This window comes from Antrostomus carolinensis, unplaced genomic scaffold, assembly GCF_000700745.2.
Source record: "Antrostomus carolinensis isolate BGI_N321 unplaced genomic scaffold, ASM70074v2 scaffold5093, whole genome shotgun sequence".
NCBI lineage: Eukaryota > Metazoa > Chordata > Aves > Caprimulgiformes > Caprimulgidae > Antrostomus > Antrostomus carolinensis.
This window is the reverse complement of record NW_010304329.1, coordinates 118992-145329: the sequence shown is the minus strand read 5'-3', so window position 1 is coordinate 145329 and position 26338 is coordinate 118992. Positions and strand designations below refer to the sequence as shown.

The 26338-nt window shown below is 37.0% G+C and overlaps 1 protein-coding gene across 2 annotated transcripts in view; it reads right to left on the bottom strand.

Annotated features, from left to right (window-relative positions):
• The window catches only part of NTNG1 (netrin G1), a 147861-nt gene that overhangs the window by 8598 nt on the left and 112925 nt on the right, over window positions 1–26338 (bottom strand). For both annotated transcript variants that reach the window (XM_029084118.1, XM_029084119.1), the window contains 2 exons: window positions 23430–23597; window positions 17740–17877 (listed from right to left, as the gene is read on the bottom strand). In XM_029084118.1, the coding sequence (XP_028939951.1) occupies window positions 17740–17877; window positions 23430–23597 (306 nt within the window). The remainder of the gene's footprint in view (window positions 1–17739; window positions 17878–23429; window positions 23598–26338) is intronic.

The following is a 26338-nucleotide window of genomic DNA, read 5'->3' as shown; positions in this document are numbered from 1 at the left end:
GGGGCCCCCCCCCCCCCTGCCTGCAGCCCCCGCAGCCGCTGCACGGCTTCCCCGCCTGCGGCTGATGTCTGCGCTGATCCAGTGCAGCTGCACAACACTGGGCATGGCTCCTGTGGAAACCACAAGCAAGAGCTGTGAAGAGCCTCACCCGAGACCTCTGCTCAAGCACCCTCTGCCCACCAGCCTGGGAGTGGAGTGCATTGGAACCCAGCCCCTGCCTTGGGCCTCGCCTCAGTGACATGGCGGGCTCGGCCGTTCCTGGCCTTGCACATTTGATCTCCTGCTGTGGCCAGGAGAGGCTTGTCTGGCAGTCTGCAGGCTGTGACCTGTCCGGCTGCTGCCACCCCAGCTGTGCCCCATTCCCTTCCCTCCACCAGTCCCCTCCTGGTCCTGGGTTGCTGTCTCCTTGCGGAGCCGCCAACTGCCATTGCTCCTTAGCAGTGGCACTAGACACCTATGGTCAGGCAGTTCCATCCTATCCAAAAAGCCAGTAGGATGGCTTTGCCTGAACTGCAGCATTTTCAGCTCCATGCCTGACAACAGGATTTTCTTAAAAGTTCCCAAGAACTATTAAACAGAGCTGCAAGAAGCGTCGCTCTTACAGAGCACAAAAAGGCAGAGGAAAGCCTGGAGAGTAAACCAAAGCAGGGACGTGCAAAGGTCAGCGATTCAAATACATGATTATGAATTATATAAAAGGTTGAATGTTCCTGCATATTTAGCTGCCAGGGTGTTTGACTTGCAATAATGTTTTGATACAAAAGAAAGCAAATAATTTCTCTTTGTTTACAAAGACAAAAATTTCTCTTCTTGCCGTTCTTCCCAATGAATGCTGCATTGAAGACTAAAAATCCGTTAAATCCCCTACACTTATTACTTTATTTGGCAGCAAAATGAGAAAAGATAATCACAACTGAAAATATTAATTTAGGGGATTGCAATTATTCTAAGATTTTTTTTTTTTCAAAACAAACAACTGCATGGCCCTGAATCCTCAAGTTCTTCATAGGCAAAACTTAAAATTATTTCAGAGAGCTGCTAAGTGAGAACTTTAAGATTAGATTGTAATCTTATATTATTTAATTATAGTCTATAAAAAAAAAATCTTAATTTTTTGCTCCCTGAACATATGATACATTTGTGATTGTGCACGTACTCTGGCAATTTGAGCAAAAGTGATCATTATGTGTTTGATAAAGAAGAGGAGACTGATGAGTTATTTAAAGTTTTTATTGCCCAAAGCAGCATAGTTGTTGTAGCTTAATGACACATCCTGGTTTTGGTGTTAAGAAAGAGCTAAATTATTAATAATCAATTTAGTATCACTCAGATTGAGTAAGGTTGGTGCTGCAAATTTTATTTTGCAATACTTGCTGTGTATAGCAAACATTATGTAGAAAAATTATTTAAATTAAGAGTGGTAATTTTCCTTTGTAATGGCTATTTTTTTAAAGCAGATTTAGTTGCTTTGGTTTTTTTTTTTACACAGAAGATGTAATATTCATGTCAAGTTAAAGTTTGAACACTGCTATTCTAAAGTTATTTGTGATCTAAAATAATTTGAATGTTGCAAACTTTCTTGCTACTTTGGCTTAAAGCTAATTGCATGGGCATTTTGAAAAATTACTAAGAAAACTATATATGTTATAATCAACCTCAAACTACATAAAATAGTGTTTGTAATGGAAACACCAGCAGTCTTTAATTACACTACCATAGATATCAAAGATATTAAAATGGAATGGGTATGTAACTAAAAAAGGAAGTCACACTTACGTAAATGTGACTTACAATCAGCTGTTACAGTGACCACAAGTAAAGATAAAGACAAGTTCATATTTGTATGTCATTGTGTTCCTCTTGTGTGCATTTTTCAAAACAGAGAGATTTAAGTTAACAAGATAATGCTTTACTATAGGAGGCCAAAACACCAGTGTGCAAGTAAATGGCGTTGAATCTCTCAGGAGATGACCATTCAGAGTTTATCGGAACGTTAGTTACAATGTAAAGGTAATACATTTATATGGTTCCTACAAAATATATGAAATATGAGGGGTAGGTTTTTTTGTTTTAAAGCAACAATGCTGGGAATCAGGAGATCCTTCTGAATCTACACTGACTTATTGTTTTGAATGTGGATGAAATGCTTCAGAGTGCTTTTGTTGAGGTAGCTCTAGAATGGGGCCATAACACTGCCCTGTAAGTCTGTAAAAGCTCTTCAGAGTAAGAGTTGTTATTGTCAGTGAACAATGGAGAAGCTGATGCCAAGGCAAGTCAAATGATTTGCCTACGCTATCAAAAGAAGGGAATAAACACAAGCCCTGTGAATTCCAGTTCTATTTACTAGATTGCAATGTTTATTAGATAAATGCAACAGCAGAGTTGATTACTGTTTCCAAGGAAGCTTGGAGACACTCAGCTGGAAAAAGGCTTATAAACTATGAAGTTTAAAAAAGGAATATGCAATCTTCTCCACTTAAGTGTCACATGCAATTGCATAAGACGTTTAAATATTCTGATAATTAGAAATACCAATGCCATATATGTACCTCCTTCTAATCTCATCAGTCAGAGCTTTAGCAGCTTCATATTCCTGTATTGGGAACATGGTAAAGATTTCCAGATGTTTTTTGTCCCTTCTGCTTTATCTTTGCCTTTAAAAGTATTATCTGTTTTTGACTATTTTTAATCATGACAGTAAAATTAAAAAATGACACTCAACAGGCAGATCCTTATTTCATAATTCCTTTGTGAGATATACTGGATGCTAACATGCTCTCCTGTAAGTGGGGTTTTAATTGGTGTAATGCTTTACTTCTCTACTCTTTTCATGAATATATCAGAGATGACTCAAGCAGCTGGCATGTAGCACTCAGCAAAAATGAGAACTAATAAATTAATGTATCAAATAATTAAAGCTATTAGCTGCTTCACGATAGTTTTCATCAATGTTATTTATTGCTACACACAGACTTGCTCTAGGTATCATTGTGCATTTATCTTCATGACAGAGCAGCCATTTGCTGGGAAAATACAGATAATAGATGCTAGCTTTCCAACACAGTTTTCAGGCACACTAGTTTTTCTGCAAGATGCTACACAGGTATAAACAATGTGATAGACTTAGCCAGTGTTTTTACTGAAAACACTTTTTAAACTAACTTATAATATCACATAATATCCCATTCAGCAAATGTCCAAAAGATACTCACACCAAAACACAAAATAACTTAGTTACCTAATTATATTGCCTCTTAACATAAATTCAAAGGCTCTCATTATTTATTTGTCTTTTCAAAGATGTTTAGATAAGTACTTTGTTAGAATTCATAATTCAGTATTGCAATACAGATAAAGACTGCATACAACCTACGTATTTTTCACAATTTCAATATGCAGGCTACTACTAACAAGTTACTTCAATAGTAACAGGATTGCACTAATCTCTTTTTATCAACTCTACAGTTTTGCTGCAATATAGCAAATATCCAAATAACAATAAACCTGGCTTAGACTTAAAAAGAGAACACTCAACATATGTTTGTTTGGCTTAATGTCTGAAAAGATCTTTCTACAGGCATATGAACTAAAGGTAAACCCTTTAAACACGGATGTTGATATTGCTTACTATGACATAATGTTAAGATAATTCAGGGTATTAAAAAGTCCAGAGTTAAGACTCCCATAAGTAAGAACTGTTTCCTCTGTGCTTTATGGTTCGTGCATTACTTTTTGACATGATGATTAATATACTTATATTTCTGTTTATCAATCCTGATGCACAAAGGTGTTAAAATTTAATTATTAGTGAAGACTGAAATAACCTGAGGTCCTCAAGGAATAGATAACTGGAAAATATTATTTCACTTCAAAGTACTTGCTTTATTTTATTTAAAATTATTTTCTCCAATTCTTAGATTGTAAAGTCATACCAGAGTTGAAACATAAAAAAGATACCTCCATTAATCTAGACACAGGTAAAATAAATTCCTCTATCATCAGTGTGTTATATATTACCAAAGATACACTGTATAAATACCCTTAAACTTCATGATGAAAAGAAATACTGTGTTATTCAAAAAGTCTTCCACATGCACTTAAGACTGAAAAGCCAAGACCTTGGTCACTTTCTCATGCTCCTGAGAAGCTGTGCATATAAATGTTACAAACTCATATACTCACCTTTGGTTTAGAGAAGGAAGTGTCGCACAAAAAATGCTCAATTTTAATGAAAATATACTTCTAGAATGTTGTATATTCTTTTAAAACATAATGTCTGAATATATTTTAAAATGTAATGTCTGAGTATACTTCTTTATGGAAGCCTCAGAGAAAATGGAAACAGATTTCTGCTGAATAGAATTTGGATGATGAAGCTGTGTTTCCTAACCAGTTTATTTCTTTGGGTCCAGTCCTGTCTTCTGCCCCCAGCCATCCCCCCTTGCATAACCTGAACTCCTACAACTCCTATCGCATGCTTGTCCTTCTCTTTCAGCAGTCTTGGCAGCAATGCCAATGGAAATCTGACTTCTCCGATCACAACTCCTCCAGAACTGTGTGTATTCCTTCACATTGCCTCCTATGGTGGCAGCTGGTGCTTGCTGCATGCCTGTGTAGAGTGCTTGCTGATGGGCGCACGGGATATTGGAAGATGAGAAAAGGCTGTAATTCCAGGTAGGATGACTTTTTGTAATACTGGTCTATGCCTGGACCCTTGTGACATGTCAAACACCGTAGCTAAACAACAAGCCTCTTCCTGCTCCATGAAGCCACATGGCAAGCTTGGCTAGCCAGCACATAAGGCCAACCTCGGCACAGATGTGCTGTCTTGGACAGGAAAGACTCTAGCATGGTTCCTGCTCAGGTTTGAAACACAGGCCCAGTGAAGTGAGAGCATGAAAGGAGTGTGAAATGCAAAAGTTTTATGCTGCCTGTGTGAGACAGCATTTCTTAAGTGCGTGGCAGATCTGAGTGGGATGATGGTTTTCTGGAGACTGCAAGAAAACTACAGAATGAGTAGCTGTTAGGCTAAAAGAGAAAGATGAGTGCTAAAGGGAAGTGGTTAGAACTGGAACAGAGGGATTTGGGCCAAAGCCAGGATGGGTAGGAGGAGGTGAGGGAGGTGCTCAACAAATCTTGGCTGTCTTAATGTTTTGTATTTGTAAAACAGTCAAGGTCTTCTAATGGTGTGGAGTAGCGTGGGCTGCAGCATCATTGCAAAGATTTCATGTTGCCACTGAATAAAAGAGAAGATATAACTGGAGTACACTTTTCTAAGCGTCTTTTCAGTTGTGTTTTAAATAGGTAGTGGTTTTGCATGAACTAGCAAAGCTCTCAAGTTGTTGCAGAAAAATTATAGCAGTATATGAATTTATTTTGATAGGTGGTGTAAGCCTTGACCCAAATTTTCAAATCTTTGCTGAAGGTATGCTGTGTACATGCAGCCTTTCATGTTTCTCCCCAGTTGTGTACCGAATGGCATGTGTGCATATGTAATTTGAGGCATTTCAAAACATCTGGCTCTATTTTTGAGACATTTGTGTTGTAATACACTGTTGTAATCTGTCAGTAAAGATATGCATAATAGGATGCTTTTTCTGAGACCTGAAGCCTCCTTGCAGAAAGCAGCACTTTGCTGCACAATGTCAATGTAATGGGGCTGATTTAAGGATGCCGTTTGCCCTCAGTATGAATTTCCTTGCACTAACGGCCCCAGTTTAAATCTCATTGTGGGATTCTCCTGTTCTTGAAATCAGTAGGAAGTAAGGCAGTTTTTCGAACCTTGTGAGAGTAACTTGTTCTCCTTGGATGCTAGTTAGTGCTTATTGCCTCACTATCAAAATGCAGCTTCAGCTCTTTAAAGGAAGAGCTGCATGTGGTGAAACTCTCTTTACTCTCTTTGGAAATGAGATTCTAAACTCTTCAAAGCAAGAGTCCTATTTCAAGGATGTTCTGGCTTAAAAGGGAAGTTCATTTCCCATTTAAAGTATGTGTAACATTCAGAGCTCGGTGATGGAGCATCTCATTAACAGAACAGCCTGTTGAATTGTCTCTTATGGACAGCTATTTCCATACAGAGGATACTGGAGGCATTTGTTCCTCCTGCACCTGTCAGCATATATGGGGACTGGTTACTGTATGTGGGTAACAAAGCTGGTAGCTCTTTTGATTGTAGCCCTTGTGTATTCCTGACCTAGAGCTGCTTGGTGTTATTTCTTACAGATAACCTAAATAAGTATTCAAGGGAGAATTCCTCCTCCAAAGAGGTTATGGCTGAGCTCCTTATAGCCTAGCACTCCGAAGTGCAAGAATAGATTCTTGGGTCCATTGGAAAAGCCTTCAAATTTAAGAAGGAATTAGAGTAAGAACAGGGCAGGGGCTAGCACATAGGTGTTGTAGAAAGATAGAAGTATCTTTAGCTGTTCAGAGATGCTCATTATACAGCTTGGCCACTGACTCCATAAGCTGAAGCAATATTTTGGTTTATCCACAGACAGATTTTGCTTTATTCTTTGTACACCTGGATATTACACGGGGTTTCATAAATGTCTGAAAAGTGTGAAAGATTTGGAAAGTTGCTCCACTCGGTTTCTAGAAAGGGAATGAAGTAAGTAAATTGATCTGCAAACAGAAGTACAAATTAAAATATTGTCTCTAGATGCAGCTAGTAGCATCCATGCAATTATTACATGGTTTTCCACTTCCATCTGAACAAAAAGATAGATAGTAATTGGAAATGAAAAAGTAGCATATGAAGAAGTATTTGTCCAAGCTGTGGCTATAAAAATACAAAATGGTTTTGGGCATAACGCTTTAGTCACTGTGGACCCCAGCTGTATATTGAAATCGGTGATGTTAATGAACATAGTCTCTTTAATATAATTGTTTCAAGTTGATACTTGTCTTCTATAGACATTAATTAACAACACGTGAATTATGATCAAACTGTCTTTCCCCTTCTCTGTAGAAATCTTTAAACTTCCAGCATTGTCACATCTTTCTCTTCTCACCTGATGATTATAGGTAAAAGTTTTATAAACAATTTAATTATTCTCTTTAGAAGCCAAGATAATTACAATGGGCTTGACTGTGCTTCCATTAAAAGTCTCTTTTAATGATTTTACCACTGACTGTAGTCCAATGTGAGAGAAGAACAGTTCATAATCAGCAAAATCACATCTCAAGATTGTACAGGGATGAAAGAAATTGAAAGAACAATATCATTAATATTTTACAGAACATCACTGGACTTTTGTATGGGCTATCAGTCCGCACTAAGTATGCACTGGCTGAATCTGTACAGCTGAATTCACTCTTGTAGGTGTTATTCATGTGAATAGCTTGAACAAAATTTGTGCCGTAAAGGATAGTAGTCAAAGATCTGACAAAAAGCTGGACTGACATTTATAAGGTCAAGCTTTTGTTCCTGATTTTATCATACTCATGTTCCTTGTCAAAATGTTTACTTGCATGCTTAGTATTAATTTGAAATTACTAGAAGGGTTAGTACATGTTTCAGGGATATGGATCTAGGGGAAGAAGAGATGATCATGTAGGCTCTTTTTAGAAAGAAATGCAAGGAAAAGCTAAAGGGGAAGAATGCTTGCAGATGATTTGGTGAGCTGGTCATATTAGAGATGCAGAGTAAAGGGAGTATCAAGAAAAAAGACCACTATTTAAAAGGTTTTTTATAAAAATTGCGTTATTAGTAGTAGAGTAAAAGAAAACTTTATAAAGAAATACATTTACAAACAGTAAAGAAAAATGTTGAAATTATGATGAAATGAAGGAAAAAAAATGAGTACAGACTCTCAGAATTTAGCTATAAGAACATGCTAATATACTAAAAAAGGGCAGAAATAAGTGAGCAATGTACTAAAGTAATAAAAATTAGTAATTAATTATTTTTCTAAACAATTAGAAGCAGAAACTTCCTAGGAAATCTCTCGGACAAACGAATGGTGTGTAGGTAGGGAAGGGAAAAATCTACAAAGCTTCAACTATGGAAGAACTTTAGGAGGTTGCCAGGCTACTGCCTATGTCAATGGGGGCTTGCTCTGGAGGTGTGTCTCAAAGTTTATACAAACCATTCTTGAAAAACGGAAGATAATCTGTTGCATCAGATCACCAGAAGCAAATAAAAGTGATCCAAAATTTTTGAGAAGATGCAGAAACAATTTTCTGTTACCTGTGATTTTACAATTTTAATTGCCAAGACAGGCTTGATTAAATATAAGAACAGACTACGGCAGATGTGATTTTTTTTTTAAAGAGCTCCAAGGAGATTGAGAGGAACTAAAGACTAGCAAGTAAAACTTCTGCAGCAAACAGGAATTGCAATTGATGTTAATTTTAATGAAGAACAGAATTATCAGATAGATGAATAGGCCTGATGAGCAGAGAAGTTAACTTTCTGTAGAGGGAAGTAATGGTGTACAAACCTAGGAGATTTTTTTTTTTTTAAGGAATTGGAAAGCATGTGGACACAAATGATCAAATTGATAATATATGTAAATCTTCAACAAGAATTTCAAAAGATCCCTCAGCAGTGTTTTTCAAAGAGACCAATACAAGATTTTTTTTTTTTTTTGAATAATTGTGGATTGAATAATAGGAAATAGGGTAAGAATAAATGTCAGAGACTACCAAGTCCTCTGTGAACTGTCAGGACTTACTTTTCTAGCAGAGTTTGCACGTGTGAGTGAAGAGTAACGTAATAAAGTTTGCTCATATTACAAAGGTATTGTGGCTGTGAAGACCTCCAGAAGAATTTCTAAGGTGCTGGATGACAGCACAATAAAATGGTAGATGAAATTCAGTGTTCAAGAGTAATGCACCCCTATAGATACTTGGCTTTTACCATTTAGAAAAGAGACCTTAAGAGTAGCTCAGGGTATTTTATTGAAAACGTTGACTTAATGCTCTTCACCAGTCAAAAAGGCAAATAGATGTAATGGAAACCACTACAATGTCATGATATAACTTCATGATGTGCCCATCTCTTGAACACTCTATGAGGTCCTGCATGTTGAAAAGGTATATAGTGCTACCAAAAAAAAGTAGAATGAAATTGTTAGCCAGCCAAAACAAAGAAATTTTTATTACTACACTTGGCATAATTGTGAACTTGTGTCCAGGGCATTTGGATAACAAAAGTGTGGATGTCTCAAGAAGTGATTATGCAAATTAGTGGATGAAGCTCATTGAGACCAACTAAATATGGAAATATTGATGAACTCTTTGGCTATGAAAATCTGTAAGCTGTAGTTTCCTAGAGTTCGGATGCCTATGCTGAATGAAATACCACTCAAGCCCAATACTGGCAAATAGAGGACACTGGGGTAAACTGATCCCTGGCCTAGCTCAGTACAGGCTTTCTAATTTTCTACTGTAAGATGTTCTACTGCCTATAAGCATGGACTTACAGAATTAAAAGTTTTGAAGACCAACTCTAAAACGGGCTAGGTAAGATGGTCAGAAAACAATTGGGTGAAGTGGGAATCGGGAAGTATAAAAAGGCACTTCTGTTAAGTGTTTTAGTTAAGAGCTCATATCTTGAAAGGTCATCATTATTTTCAGAAATTAATTGCTGAAGTATTCAACCTATTGATACTAAATAATAACTCCTTTAGTTCAGCTAAATTTCTTTAAAACCTTCTGTCTGAGATTTTTTTCCCACCTCTATAGATTACTCATAACAAATACTGTCAATGAGTAGACATCTAAAATCTTTTGGAAAGTACCTCAAAGAGTAATACTATGTAATTAAAAAGCCTTGAGTCCATTAGCTGCTAGATACTACAATATTCAGCTGTAAAAATACAAACCTGAAGTTAGAAATGCTGATTACTTTAGGATTACATCCTTTCAGCATGTTCAAAGGTGTGCCCCTGCACCTAGAAAAACTCTGAAATCCATTAAAGGTGGAAGCTATTATTTTAAAATTTAAATTTACAGGTAGACTAAATCTTGGTATACCTACTTCTACGGCATCCATTTATTAATGCATAATATAAAAATGCATTTTTTTACTTTTAATAACACTGAGGGAGCTTAGCTTCTGCTAGAGGAGGCAGTTACCACCTTGCGAGTTAAAACCTATCAGCTCCTTCTAAACTAAACTTTGGTTTTCATACTGCTATCACTGTGAACAGAAAGATCGCTTGGGGGAGTTGTATTTGCACATGTGTAAAGGAAGCTAAAACAATAACTACTGAAGTCTTAATAATCTGCACGTGCTGGTGTCAGCAATGCCATCAGTTGCATCAATGTCAAGAGAGGAACTGTTGACTTATCTTTAATGGCCTCAGGTCAGTAGGTTTTATCTGCAGTTAAGTAGGATGGAGACTACTTTACTCCTAAATGATCCTTTTAAGGCCTCTTCATAAAAACCTCCCATCTGGGTGTGTCTGTGGTGCTACTGATCTCTTTATTTTTTGTCCTCATAAAAAGGCAGTGAGCAGGCAAATTACACAGAAGTTACGGCCACCGAGCAGGCTTAAAAAGAAAGTGTGACAGATTTTTTCAGAGGAAAAGCACTTCTGCTCATCACTGTTCAGATGAACATTTAATAATTCATAACAACTAACTGAGTTATAAGTTTCCCCTTCAATACATTTCCAAACATGAATAGATTAAATGGTAATTGCTATCAAGCTTTATGTTCTATTTCATGTACCTAATAAAAGTTTATCTAGTGAAGCTTACTTTATATCTTTTTGATCTATTCCTAACCGACTGCAATATACTATATTAAAATATTTATCATTGTGCTATCAAATATTAAGCATTTTAAAATCATCTGACTAAAGAAAACAAATAATGTTACTTGTTTAACATTTCATGAATTTCCTAATATTTAGTTTTTCAGAACTCTCCCATGATACAGCACCAAAAATAGTGAGAGACTAGAAATTGTATTCACTCTTTTTAAATTTGGCTGTTTTGAAAGGCACTCTGCTCGTGTCCGTCACCACTGAGCCATTTTGCCTCTGCATGCAGAATCCTAGTTTTGCCGTCTGTAATAAGTTCCAATTCTGCTTCAGTACAAGAGAATCTTGGACAATTGTTTGATTTTTCTGTAGGTTAACGGTTTTTTAAACTATTTTGGGGAGAGTATAAACTTTTGGGTTTTTTTTAATTTTTAAGGAAACAGTTTTTAGGAAGTTTGCCTATTATGCACTTGCTCATCCATCTGAAATTATGTGGCTTTGTCTGGTAAAAATACCAGCAACTTGCTAGACTGTAGTGTGAATGATCTAACCATGGAAAGAGGAGAATACTGATCCCACAGATGTGCTACAGCTGCATGGCAGCCTAGTCCAGCCTAACAGCTGGCTACCAGGGTTTTAGTGCTCCCCAGCTGAGTGGTTTATACTCTCCCAGGGTGCTCCTGCTTGCTCAACCTGTTGCTGATTTGTATCACAGAACTAACATGGCAGAAAACTATTCTTGTTTGGTTAGTGTCCTGCTGAGTTAGATCTGAAATGGTTCAATGAAAGGTCAAACAAGTGCCTGAGAGATTGCTAGGGGTGTGGGACTAAATAGCTGGGAAATGGGAGAAGAGGGGTTGCAGCACTTGCAATTAGAGTAGTTTATACAGACATGGAATAGCAGCTTTGAAGCTGACACCTGGGCAAGATCAAGAGAACAACCTCTTTGCTCTAATCCAGTCCTTCACCTTGCTGGGGAAAAATTGTTCTATTAAAGGTCACATGTATAAATGTTGCTCCTGAACCATTTCTTTTCACTTTGAAGAAAACAAGTCTGATCACCAGGTTACCAGAGTAAATCTTCTGAAGGGAGGAGCTGCAGTCTGTTAAGAGCCTGGTGCCTGTTAATAAGATGTTAACTATGCTAACTAACCGCCTTTTCTGTGCCTCATTCTCGGGCTGATTTATGACCTGTTATTTCCTTTGTCTTCCCTCCACATAGATGTTACCTAATTCACAATCTCCATCCTGTTCACAGAAGCCTGCCTTTCAGCACAGAGATGCTGAGATAATGTCCTTGAGCTCTCACCAATGCCCCTCTAGTCTATTCCTTATGCAGGTTCTTCTATTTGCACAATATTCCATATACTTTCTGGACAGCAGTATTAAAAGCAGATTGAGACTTGATCCCCAGCAGAGCCATGCTACAGTAACCATGTAGATCTGTATAATAACTGTATAGAGAAAGCATCCCATGTTTTAATCTTCTCCTCTGTGCTCTTCATTGAGGAAAGATGCTTCATTTACGCATTTTTGTTAAATACAGTGTTTGTGTTCTGACATGTTTATTCTGGCAAAAATATCCTCTCCCCAGAGAGGTATCAACCTTCTTTTTCTCCTTCAAATCCACTGTCTCATTCAAAAATAATACCATTCCATGATATTCATACTTTGGTGAACAATTTTCTATGTATTCCTGTATCTCTATGGTTATTCTGTGGGTCATGTATTTTGGAATGAATGCACTAATACATACATTCACATTGTCTTTTCTCAGGTTTAAAAGACCCAGGACATCAGTATGGTATTACGTCAGCGTGCTTTCCCCAAGGTGAGTGGAATCAGCGTTTTTCATCATCTGAGAATCTGGCCCAATAACACTGTAATTTTGTTTGTAATCTTGCCTTGCTTGTCTTACACCTGTAAGCTATACTTTGCCTTGAACTGCAGCAGTGGGATTCTGGACTGATTTAGAGAGAATTATTCTGGATTTAAATTTGGAGCCATTTGAAGCAGAGTCTGTTCCTCTTACATTAAAACCCCTACACACACACAATTTCTTTAGTCTGCATAACAGCCATGTGAGATAGGTATTGCAAAATCAGTATTTTGTCTACAAAGACCAGAGGCAGATTGTTCCTTGGGGGCAGTGATGTTCAGCTCCATCAGAACTTTATCCTTTTCAATAAATTCTATGTTTTACTTCCCTTCAGCTCCAAGCATGGCAGCATGCTTACTAGCATCAGTCCTGGCACCAAAACACACCAGAACTGGAAGTACATAGCACGTCTGCAGAGAGGAAATCCCAATGTATCGTGACCACCCAAAAACATTAAAACTGCTACTGGGAAAAAGATGGAAAAAGATATAAAAATATATAGGTTGTCTACAGCTCCCCACCCAGGCAGTTGCAAAGGCGAACTGGAAGGCAGGGCATCCTGGTTCTGAATTTCTATTTCTTTTTACAGAACATAGTTCCCCAGGCACAACTTCTGTGTGTAGGGATTGAAGGACTCACAGGATACATCTGTGTACAAACACGCATAAAAGATCACTAACCTTCAATGGGGAAGACAGTTACATTCATGTATTTAATCTGTCTAGAAAGAAGTACATGATGTATACTTTCAAGAAAGTTTTTTTCTTTTTATTTTATTTTCCTTCTTTTTTTTTTAAAGACATGGATGGTAACATATCTTTTCTTGCTTAGTTGTAAACACAAACTTCCAAAAGCAAATGTTAATACAAGTTCCAAGGTTACAATTTCAGGTTTGATTTGCTTCTGTGTGATGATTTTGATCAAATGCCTTGGCTTCTAAAATTTGTAATGCATGATAAAATGTACACAAAAAAGCTTATATTTAAATAATCCTATAATAAGCTGAATGCACACTGTGACAGAACATGAATTATCTAACAACCTGCAGAGTAATACAAGTTCAGTCTGGAAGACAGATACAAGCACTGAGCACGGTCTGAGCATTGAAGACGAGTGTAATCCTCTGCCTGCTTTAATGAAAACTATTTAAAATGAATGAAAAAGCGTAAAATAAAATAAACTATTCAGAGCTTGACATAAGGCATCTGGCTGAAAACTCATTTGCTAATTGTTTAAGATTTACACCACTGAACCAAGATGGTTTAAAACAGTGGTTCACAATAATGTACTAAATTTAACTCAGGTCTAAGTGACCACTGATAACTCTTGTACTCAGTCTAGGCCTTTGTGGGACTGCAGGTTCCACATCTTTATTTGCTTACTGACTATATAAAGGGATATAGTGAATTATATTAACCATTGGAATTTCCCTCACCTTTTCCCTTGTAGGGTGATCATGCCTAATGAAAATTTGAGCTGTGCTGGTAAACTGGTATTAGCAAATGAGTCACTCTTTCTTTGCCTTATTGGATAAATAATGCAGCTGGTTTTGGGATAAGCTCTTATGTGCATGAAATTAAAAGGTGTTATTTTAAAATGCTCCTGTATGTACACAACAGAACTTAGTCACCTGAAATGTCATGGCTGAGAAATACAAAAGATGCAAGACTATAAGCAGCACTCTTAGAAAATCAAATGAATGCTCCCACTTAATAATTTGCCTTCATCTATTTTTTTTTTAAACAGGCAGTTCCTTCGTGTGTAAATGTTTCTACCATTTGTCACAGGTTCCTCTTATCACAAAGCACTATGTTAAGATTAAGACCCAAAACAGCTGTAGTTGCTGGTTACATTTCTTGCCAGGTTTGTAGTTTTTTCTTCTATGTTCATTTTTGAAGGAAATAATTTAATTTCTGTAAAACAGAAAAATGTAATACAGCTACGTATTTTCTCATGTTTCTGGAATTCTAAAAGGGTTTCAGGAGCAGACTGTTCTGTTCTTAATTCCTTGTGCTTTGATCTATGTATGCATGCTGGTGAGAAAACCATTGTTAGTATCTGGGAGGGAGGCAGAGAGCTAAACCCCAGCAGCTTCCCCGCACGCACAATGCCTGCAGCATGAATGGTTTTGGGGGAGGGCTTAGAAGTAGCGCAAGGCACAATCGCATCTATTGTGCCTCTTTTTCTGATGGCAGCAAACCTTCCTGCACCAACCAGACCCTGCTGACCGCTATGTCTATACAGCATAAACCTTGAATTCAATAAGATATCAGCTGTTATCACAGTGCTTTTTATCTGGGAGGCAAAGTCTAAAATTGCATCTGACCTCTGTATGTTCACAGACACAAGTGATGAACGCTTTGCCTAGATCCTCAAAGGTTTTAGATGAAATCAGTAAGAGTGAGGTACCTAAATGAATACTTCTGAGGATAACAGCTTCTGTGTCTTTTGGCCATGTATAGTACAAGGCAGACTATGAACAGTAATTTATTAAATGATATATTGTGAGCCTTAGAACACACCACAAAACTTTAGCGCTGGATTTTCTTCAATAGGATAGCTAATAGATGAAACTAAGCCACTACATTTACTACTACAATCATACAATACTTGCTATGGTATAGATTTAACTTATTTATAGGTCAAGCTTCTGTTTGCCTTACATCAATGATTTTTAGCAACAAAGCTCCATGAGAATATTTTCTTAATAATGCCAATAGGCTATGTATAACAAAAAGAAAACACATACATACTCATCTGTTGAGTCTGTGCGTGTATCCATCTTTGCATACACACCTTTTTGTACAGCATAAGCTCAGCGAAACAGATCAAAACCACATGCTTCATGTCCAGACAAAGAATCTTTTTGAGCTTTGCTCAAACTGCCACACTACAAAATTAAATGAATTGGAATTCTGTTCCTCCACGAAAAGACTTGAAATGAGATTTAAATCAGTGTGTGCTTGGTAAAACACGGCAATTTGATGTCTGTTCCATAACACTGACAACCACATCTAGTTGTTTTTCTTCTAAATTTGATTAGATAATTTGGCCAAACTTGGAGAATATCTAACAGAATCAGACTGAGATTTGTTCAGAAAATTACAACACAGTGATGGAAACTTAATTAGTTTTGTCAGCAAATATAAAGGCACTAGCTTGCATTTCCAGAAACTGTCTAAAGCTTTTACAAATACTCTGATTCAGCTAAAATCAGGCTAATTATATGTCGGGCTCAAAAAATCCTCATTAAAAGAACATTATTGGGGTTATAATGTCCAAACCTGAAAAGACAGGAAATACTGCATTTAATAAGCCATTGGTTTGACAAGCTGGGACATATATTATTATATTAATTATATGATTGTAAAATTTGCTCCACAGACCTCCAGACCTGTTCGGTATCTCAGCTACTTAGTATCTTTTTTAGACTCACTGTGTGGACATGGCGTTTACTGTACTCTAGTAAAATTCTACTGCAGAGAATCATACTGATTTCCTTTTTCATTTTTCCCCCTGTGATTCCTGTCACTACAATTATCTCAATGCTTACAAATTCTAACGTTTATTTTGCCAGTACCTAGGGTCAGGTACAGGGGTGGTGACAACCTCCTCCTACATACAGGGTGCAAGGCAGAGAGAGATCTTATGATTTCCGAGTGCTTTTTTTGAGATACCTAGGATCTGATTTTTCACAATATTAAAATAGAGAACTCTGATATCTGAAACACTACTTCACCTGCTTTCTGCTGCAACTGTAAGTGCTCAATAATTTTGTGAATCAAAAGTCAAGTGCAAGCATCCATAAAATGAGAATACAGTTAACAACCACATGTGAAAAGTACTGCTTAAATAACCTGACAAATTTAAACAGAAGCTTTCTGGCAGAAGCTGAGAAAGTCTAATTTTCTTGGGTAATGTTTAACTGCATTGCCCATGAAAGCTTCCTTTCTCTTCATGTGCTAGCTTTAATGCTAATTGGGTAATTATCACAATCTTTCCTGAAATTCTTTATTTATTGGCTTTCTTTCCAGATATATTTGCTGAATTGTCACAGGCCCAGATTTTCTATTTCAGAGGTACTCATCACTTGGAGAGGCAGCCGTAACCTCTAGCTTTATTGGTTTATTGTGGTGTGTTTTTGTTGTGTGTTTTTTTTGTTGTTTTTAAATTTACAAGATTTGCATTTGTTTTAGAGTATTTAGAGCATTGGCTACATGGCCAGTTTTATAATAGCTGGCTAATCGGTGTCAGTAATTACATTCTCTTGTGTTTCTCACTCTTCAAAATCAAAAGCAATCTCTCGTAGAAATTTCTTTAATATGTGTGTGTAAGAATGCAGAGAGGTAGAAAAGGTGAAAGAAAAACATGAGAGGACTCTCCAGAGTTTCTGGAAGTAGATGATCAGAACAGTTATAAAGAATAAATCTTAAGAATTTACTACAAAAGAAATTTGCATAGAAGTATAATCCTGTATATACCTATGTGGTATTTCCACTCACTTGTTTACAAGACCTGTTCACCAGAAGAGAAGCTAAATATACAACTAAGCATTGAAACAACATCTGCTCCAGCAATGTTTACGCAAAATTTCAGCTCTTATTTTTAAGGATGTTAAGTATAGCTCAATTTTTTTTACCTTTTAGATTCTGTCTTGTTTTCTCTAATTATAACAGGTAATGAGCTACTGTTTTTCAGTTTTATTGTCCAGGGACATAGTTTTGAGGTATGAAAGCATAGTTAAGTTACTCAAGAAGCTGAAGTTTAGTACAGAAAAAAACAAACACAGATAAATCACCTTTTGTCTTTTAGTAAGAATTTTAAATTTGGAGTTAATATGCTGATACTTCAGTATAAAAACTTATTTCACAGTTGGCAAGACACACATATTTACATATTTCAGTGGGAGCTCCTCCAGGCATTAGCTAGAGAAAGAGAGAGGACACTGAAAGCATACTGAAATAAATGGACAGCACAGTCAATTTACTGTCCTCATCTGGGAGTCTCCGCAAGGTTCAGGCAGTATGGCATCCTCACAGCTCGTAGAGCATTTTGCTCATGTTCTGCTCTTAAGGAGCTGCACGTGATAGCATATAGACGTAGAGGCAGCAAAGTTGCGGGAGAGGGGCGACTCTCAGCGTTACTTACGTTGACAGCCCAAGCTGTGCCAGATATATCCCGGCAGACATTTATCACATTTAGGCCCTGATGTTCCCTCCTTACACTCACAAAATCCTCTGTCATTACAGCGATCATGGACTGAACCAAAAGGGTTACAATAACAGTCTGCAGAAACAAGACAACACATACACACTGGATTCAGGTCTACATACGGTGATAATTCATTCAATACCAATAAAGGGTGCATTTCCAGTGCCAAAGGTAAAGGAAGACTGTCTGTTAAGGATATCTAAAGTAGTGAATATAACTACTAGAGCTCCATTTATTTGTTTGCATATGTCATTTCAGGAAGAGGCATTTTAAGATGCGAAGAGAAAAAGTAAATGAAAAAGATATAAAGGCAGAAGATACCATATTCTTTGAGGATAAGTGATTGTAACAAATTCTGTTTTGGTAAGAATGTTTTTGACAGTTTAATGAACATTAGAAAAGCTGCCATCAGGGTGAAATGTTTTGCATTATTTAAATAGGCTTATCTATATTATTCAATATTTTCCGAAGTGCTGAATGTCGTTACAGGGCTATATAAATGCACTTTACTTATTTCCAAGATAGTCTTCCTTTATAGTTTTGAGCAGTATAATAATTTGTGGATATTTGTCATTAAATGGATGAGATTGTATTTATCAGTGACGTCAATAAACCATTTATATATTCCACAATGAAAAGCTTGAGGTGAGCAGTAATGTAATGGAAAACTTATCAGAACTGGCTTTATGCTGCCATTTTCATTTCTGTCACCTCTCAGTGGGCAGATGGAAAATGCAATGAGGTTCATTCCCCACTGTATACTTTCCACGTGTTCACCTAATTAAAGAATGACTAGGGTAACCCATTTCCTCCCACACCACTTATTGTGTTGTTCGTTCACAGCCCTTTTCTTTAACATGATTACAGTATCTGTGTTCAGCTTTCAGCTAGCTGAACAAAGATGACAAGACGGTAGCTGGCAGAGCTCATTTTTGGCACTCCTGTTTTTCAGTTTATTTATTATTATTGTTTTGTTTTTAAATGAAGGGCTGTATCTTATTTTTATGTAGACCCATGTAGACCCAGAGTAACTCCACTGTCAACTGAGACCACAGACGCATTTTGGCAGCATCTGATCTCTGCTGCTGTTGAAGGCAAAAGAAGTACAAATTAATTCCCGAATCTGCGTAACCTGCTGGGAGTCTGGCTTTATACATCTGTGAATCAGTCCTAGTTTGGTGACTACCTCTGGCAATGTTCCCTAGCATTAGGTTAATCCTCAGTGATATTGTAAATGACAAAATGGAATTGAACTGGGAAGTAAAATATAAAAAAAATCCACAGGAAAAACTGTAACAGGAAAAAAATTACCAGGATGACATTTGTCATCTGTTGTCTCAGTGTTTATTAACTATAAATTACAGATGGCACTTGGAACGTTTGGCATGCTGAAGAAGAATAGTTACCTTTGGCAAACAGAGTTACACAGTAATAATAAAGTAAATTAGTTAGCAACATTCATTAATGAAGTTAAAAACTGACAGGCCAAAAATACTGTGCAAGGCTGAGCAGAATTATAGCACAGCGAGTGCCATTTGAAAAGCTGGCAATTCTGATTGCAATCAGATGTATGAAATGTTTATGTAAACAGACTTAGAACTGAGATACATATTGAATGCAGGAAGTAAAATTTGCTCCAAGAGTGTTTACAGAAAACCTTGGTAGACAAAAACTTGGAATTACAGTAGAAACAGAGGGCCCGATTCTTGTACATTAAAAATAGCTTAGTTGGACATAATGGAGTTGCAGTGATTTAAACAAGTGTTTGTGAAAGAAAACTATGGCCTATGATATTGACTGTTTATAGATACATAATGTTATATTTTCCAGAGAACAAGAATCTGACCCTGAATCAGTGAAAGCTTTCCTACTGTTAGAAGCTTTCTACAGCTTTCCTACTGTAAATACATAAGAAATACCAGGTCCATATTGTGCTGTTTGAGGGAAAGTGAATAGTAGAAACAAGACTCCAAGCCAGGCCCTTTTCCAAAAGTAGTAGATCGAATCAGAGCTGCACACAGACCCCATAGCCTCTAGTAAGTGAATGTAGCCTCCATATTTCCTAATACACAACTGATAACATAGATGTATAACCTACAGAGGTCCACTGAACATCCAAGTTCATTGTCCAACACAGTATCATAGGCTGTGGAACGCTTCCCAAGACCTGCCAAATACATAAGATGTTAAAAAGCTCAAAAGCCACAACTCCAGCAACTCCACAGGAAGGCAGGCAGTATCTCCAATGCCCTTACAACAGGGCATTAAATAATGTTAACGTTCCCAGATAGTCCTAATAAGCAGACTACACACCAGGTTCCAGGGTGGGAAAAAAGCTCCTGCAGATCCAAACTGGGAAGGAATTTATCTCTTAACCTCCATCTGGTGACTGTTTGAAGGATGGGAAGATGACAGTAGTAGTCATCTGTTCACTGAGATTCACTATATCAATGTGATGCTGCCAACAAAACAGAATGAAAACAAGTAAAAAAAAAAAAAAAAGGTTGGGAAAACAGGCTGAAGCTTGCAGGCTTACTGCTTACAGTCTGGGTTAACAGTGGCTACAGGATAACCCTCAGGGTTCACTCACCTGTATATCATTAGGGTTTCTAAAGGTCTCACAGGTGTTAGTTGAAGCTTAAGCCTAAGTGACTGCAAGGCTGGCTTTCTCGTTGGTGTGACAATAATTACAATTTCAGTGTTTATTATACAATAATAATATATCTATCATAAATAAATGTTGTAAGGCAAAGGAAATGTTTTATTACTCTGGGTCTACTTGGTGGTTTCCATGCTATCCATGCTTGCCAGTGTGTGTATTCACTGAAATAGTTTTTAGGACTTTATCAAGACCTTGTGAAAATAAAAAGCTCTTCAAGTTGTTAAATTCTTTTTCACTGTAAGCATGTCAAGTGAATGATTTTTAAAATACCTCGATTTATTTAGGCAGTTGCCCATCTGAGATAATTTTGCAGTTAACAAATTTTTGATATTTCATTTTAGGAGACAAATTTTATTTTCCTTCTAAAGAAATTAAGGGCACGATGAAATAAGATTTAAGCCCGCTGTACAATGCATTGCATTTAGTTCACTGGTAAAAACCTTCTCAGTATTTCAATTCTTTGTAACTTGTCACTTTAAAAAATGAAACATTTTACATTTCTCCATTTAGTTAGCATTGACTAAGATTCACAGATTTGTTATCCATGTACTTACCATATATATCTATGAAAACTATATAAGTAGTTTTGATAAATTGGAGCCAAAGCCCTGTTAGCTGCCATTAAACTAGCTTATAAATTTTTTACTTTTCTGCATATATGGCTGAAGAGGAAAGAATTAGCCTGGAAAAATGAGACTTTAATACGGGAATAGGACTTGCACATGTCACTGGAAATCTGCTAATTAAAATGTTCATTGCAACATTCCACTCATACTTAAAACTGAAACCACAGCTTTTACACTCAGAGAAAAGAGAAATGAGCATTTCCAATAGAGCAAGACTCTTTGTGCTTGACCTAGAGGATGGTGAATCCATCAGCTCTCTCAGAGGTGAAAATACTCTACACTTTGCAGAATTGAATCTTAGGAGCCCCAGTTCCTAAGCACTTTAAGCACAAACTTTTTTCTGAAAAGCCCTTAGGTATCTGCTTTACTTCACTGACTTTAAACAAGAAATAATACGAAAACCTTCTTAAATTGGCCAGTCAGCTAGGATACATGCATCTTGTACGCAGTGTCCTGAAAACTCTCTTAGTCCAACAAGAGTATTATTTATTTAAAACAAATTACCTAATATGTAGCAAACCAGGGTTTGATCCTATAGTCACCTCACATGGCACAATCCTCCTGGTAGCCCAAGAGAATTCTGCTTGGATTGAGGTGGGGAAGTCAACAAATGCATCACTTTTTTTTTTTTTTTTTTTTAAGATTTGTTAAATGAAAGGTTTTAAAATTTTATCTCTGCAGAGTCTGGGCAATTTTGAAGTGCACGGTTGTTTTACTAAGACATTCTAAGCATGTAATTTGAAAATTAATTTAAAATTTACTTTTTTTTGACTCTTGGTTTATTAACTTTCTTGTCTTACGTAGCTACAGCTGCTGTCTTAGTGTTTCAGAGTACATGGGAAGAGAATTTACTGAATGAGCTGATAAAAAATCCCAGAGTAATTTAGTGTCACATTCATTAGGCCTATTTAGGCAGCTGAAATTATACAGCCCTGATGTCATACTGATGATGACTGTCATCTACATCAAAGAAAGATGAGGAACAGTGGTTTTGTTTCTAAGAACATTTGATTGGGTTAATCTCCTCAGCACAGTCATATAAAATCATGACTTGACTACTAAAGTTCTTATTAGCTCAGATTAATTAATGTCAAAGGAGATCATGCATTTTCTGAAAGTGTTGCCAAGCAAAGTTAAAAGGACATGTGAAATGCAGTGCATGGATGGATCTGGGTGTTTATCATGAAATAAAATGTAAATCTGTCAAGCTGCAGATTGAAACAAATAATAGCAACCTAAAGAGTTTCTGGCTTGAATCTCAGCAATGGATTATAAAGAATATTAAAAAACAATTTATACTCTGATGGTCTATTTTGGTATGAAAAAAACCCTTTTAACTACTCTTTATTTTTGCTTCTTGGAAAACAGAAAGAAAAAAAATCACAATGAAAATCCAGAACAGGTTCTAACAATGTCTATAATAAATTATCCACTTCTGTTTCTTATTAGAACAGTGCCTTTTGTGGCTACCTGTTAACTACTGGCCATTGTATGAGGCTTCCTTTATTGACTACGTTCAATCTTTACCTAAAGTGTCCTAACTTTTGCTATATACTTTCTGTGGTGACAAGAACAATGCATATTATTCTAGCGTGATAAAGATCTTACTTTTTTTTTTTCATAATAAGATTTTTAAATTATGTTCTGACATTTTCTTTAATTCTGCACTTTGGCTATTTATAGCAGATGCTACATCTAAAGCACTGTTTCCCCCTAAGAATCCCTTTTCTAAATTGACATAACGCCAAACTGATTTGACAAATTCTGCTCCTAACCACACGGGCATAATTTCGGTTTCTCCTCTTGAGAGGGGAGGTAACACTGCATTTACAGCCCCATGCTTCGGGAGCAGAATTAGCAGCAACATGTTTTTAAGAAATTTAAGGGAATAAAAGGGGTTAATAAACACCACCCCCCATGTCCTATTGATGCAGCTAGCAACTTTTGTAGGTCTCCAGGCAAGTATTAAAGAGTCTGTACTAATAATTCCAAAAGTTAGACTGGTAACAGGTATTTATGACTCAACCCTTCAGTTTTCACATGCGCAACTCCAGCGTGGCTCCCTGCTGCAGAAGGACAGCACAATCAGTTTCTCAGGGGCTTCCTGGAAAAGTCTTTGCAGGACCCTTAGCCAGGGAAGTTCATTGTCATTTACAGATTCCAAATACCTCCTTGGGGCTACAGGGGCAAGGGCAATGAAGCAAAAAGTCTACACAGATGTTCTTATCCATTGAAAAAGCTCATTCTGGCTCAACTGACAAGTAAGCAGCAGTGGTCCCTAGCAGCTGCCAGTAGCTGAAAAGGCACAGAAGAAAAGCCGCAGTTATCCCGGGACTGACCTATGCACACATTTTCATCGTCCAGCTCTGCAGAAGCATTTCTGAAGAAGCCCAGCCTGCATAACTCACAGTGCTGACCTCTAGTGTTGTGCTTACAGCTCACGCAAATGACCGTATTGAGCAGCTCGATGTAACTGCACCGGTTGGAGTGCCCGAAGCATTCACAGTCTTTCAAGGAAGAACAGAAATGTATACAAAATGTATACAGCAGCAGAGTAATAGCACATTACATGCTTAGTAAAAATGAACCATGAAGAGAAGTATGAATGAATGGCACATACATGTTAATCAATGTAAAATGGACAACAGCAGATGTTTATCTGCAATGAAAGTGAAGTTTGTTTCAGGCAGGTTAGCATGACCCAACAACCATGGCATGAAGTCGAAGGCTGGCTGTTTTTGGCAGACCTGATGGAACTGAAGCATTTGCAGTTGTAAACCTTTCAAGGGTACTGGAGGCTCAGTTTCCGCTGATAGAAATGCACATCTTTTTGCATATTTGAGATGAGTATAAATCAAGACATGGGAAAAACTTCCTCATATTAAAAATATTAAATATAGGGGACAAAATTGTCAAACTTCATCATGCTTAAATCCACAATTGTAAGTAAAATTAAAACTTTGTTATTACATAAATCATGAGTATTCAGAAATACTACTAAACTTGGGGTACTGTAACTGATAGGCACCTTGGGAACCAGACTGTTTTATTTCAAGACCAAATGAATCTCTAGTTTGACAATTTTGGCCAGCACCTCCTAAAACGATCAACAGAGAAGAAAAGGAAAGAAGAGGGGTGTTATTGAAGAGCTACTTCTACTGTACTTCTGAGGTAAGCATTAACCCATTTTTATATTCTGAGGTGAAAAACAATTGGTCCAGAAAAGATCTTGAAAATTCTGAAATGCGTACTGAATAGAAAGCACGCTTACTGCAGCCATCTGAAATGCAGCTGGCATGACAGCTGCTTTCTAAAACCCCCTTCATTAAACAGAGAATGCTAGTGCCTTTTAGTCTTTAATCACAAGCAATGCTTGGTTTTACACAGAAAGAAGAAGAAATTAGAAATGTATCAATATCATTATAGAAGGCACAGCTATGCTTTGCGTAGAAAGCTTGTGTAAGTCTGATCACTCATCTCTGAGTTTATGAGTCCAGAATGAATGCAGGAAAGGTTATTAGGATGATCAGAGAAGTAGAGAGCCTATTCAGTAAGTGAAGACTAAGATAATTTGGCTTGTTCAGTCTAGGAAACTGAAGAAAGGGGATGTCACTGGGCTATAAATACATCAAGGAGATGGCCTTCTGCTATCCTAAGTGAATATCTGCACTAATGGACAACACTGGCACAAGAACAAATGTGTGTTAACTGGCCATTGAGAAATTTCAACTGGAAATTAGGAGATGGTATCTAGCCATTAGGGCACTGAGGTTCTTGAACACTCTTCCACTTCATAGCAAAAACACTGATGCTTTAGAGATGTAGTTTATTAACTGGTGAAAGAGATTACGGTATGCAATTCCTGCAGTAATGGAGTACTAGGTGCAGTGACTTGGAAGGGTTTAGAGATCTTGAAGTTAACTTAGCCTGTAATTAGATAAAGCTGTAGCAGAGGGTGTAAAATGTTTCAATACACGACAGGGGCCAAGTGCCCTGTGCTGCCTTTGCTATGGTATGCTGCTGATTATGCTGGGGCACCCAAGGAGCCCACTGGTTGTTGGCATAAGGCATCAGACAATATTTCTGCCTGTCTGTATTTTTATAAAGAAATAGCAATACCGGTACATGTTCATGAGTGTGTTATGCACAAGTATTACATATATATTTCTCTGGCTGTTGTCTGATGTCATGGACTGTAAATAGATAGCATCTTACACTGTACAAAACTTAGCACAGGAAATATTAATTCAATTTACTTATACACGTATTTAGTTAACATATATGCATTCTTGTTCTCTTTGATGTTATACTGGTAAACCAATGTTTTGTGGGTCACAAAACACAGCCTATAACTGCTGGAGTACAGTAAAACATTTGGTGTATTGGTCTCAGAATGTAACCATTTGACATAATTGAGGGGGGAGGAAAAAAGTGTTAATGTTTGTTGTCTTTTGCTGCTGGTCAGTATGATTCACCATCTCGGCCAGCAGCATTTCTCCCCTATTATATCCATCTTGCTCAAGTAAAAACTGCCTGTGTGGGGTAGAGGCAACATACCTAAAAGTGGAACCTAGCAAACAGAAGTCACAGGGAAAATAGTTAAACTTTAAGGTTTTGTGTTTGGTTTTTAAAATAAGAAAGACTGGTTAGTGATAAGCAAGCTGATCCTTCTGAATATCAGACTCAGAAGCAATGCTGTCTTAGTCTCTGTCTGATAAAAGGACCTGTCTTCTGCTACCATTAGACAATTTGTTTTGGTGAGATGATACCGTACCGGTATGTTCATCAGACTTGTTGCTAAAAATAATCATACTGTGGGTGAATTTAGAGGAAATAATTTACCTTGTTTTTTGAATCAGTAACAGGCAGCTGAGTAGTACATTTTTATGTTTCAAAAATATGCAGACTATAAAGAAGTATCAGTAAATCAGACTATGATACATCATCTTTTGTGTTTAAAGTAGCAGAAAGAAATTGAGAATATTCTGTGAGTGACTGCACTACTTCCACTCTGAAATTGTTATATGACCTTCAATAATATTCCTACTACACATAATTAGCCATTACAAAGATGCAGAGAAAATAATTCACTCTGTAACAAAGCTTGCTCCAAGTTACAATTTGGACTGAAGAAACATCTAATGATTATGAAGGACTTAGGTATACACACATGCTCCTAAACATAAGCAGAAGGACTACCCAAGTTCAGATGTGGCTCATCAACATTAAAAGTAAACGATGAGACCAA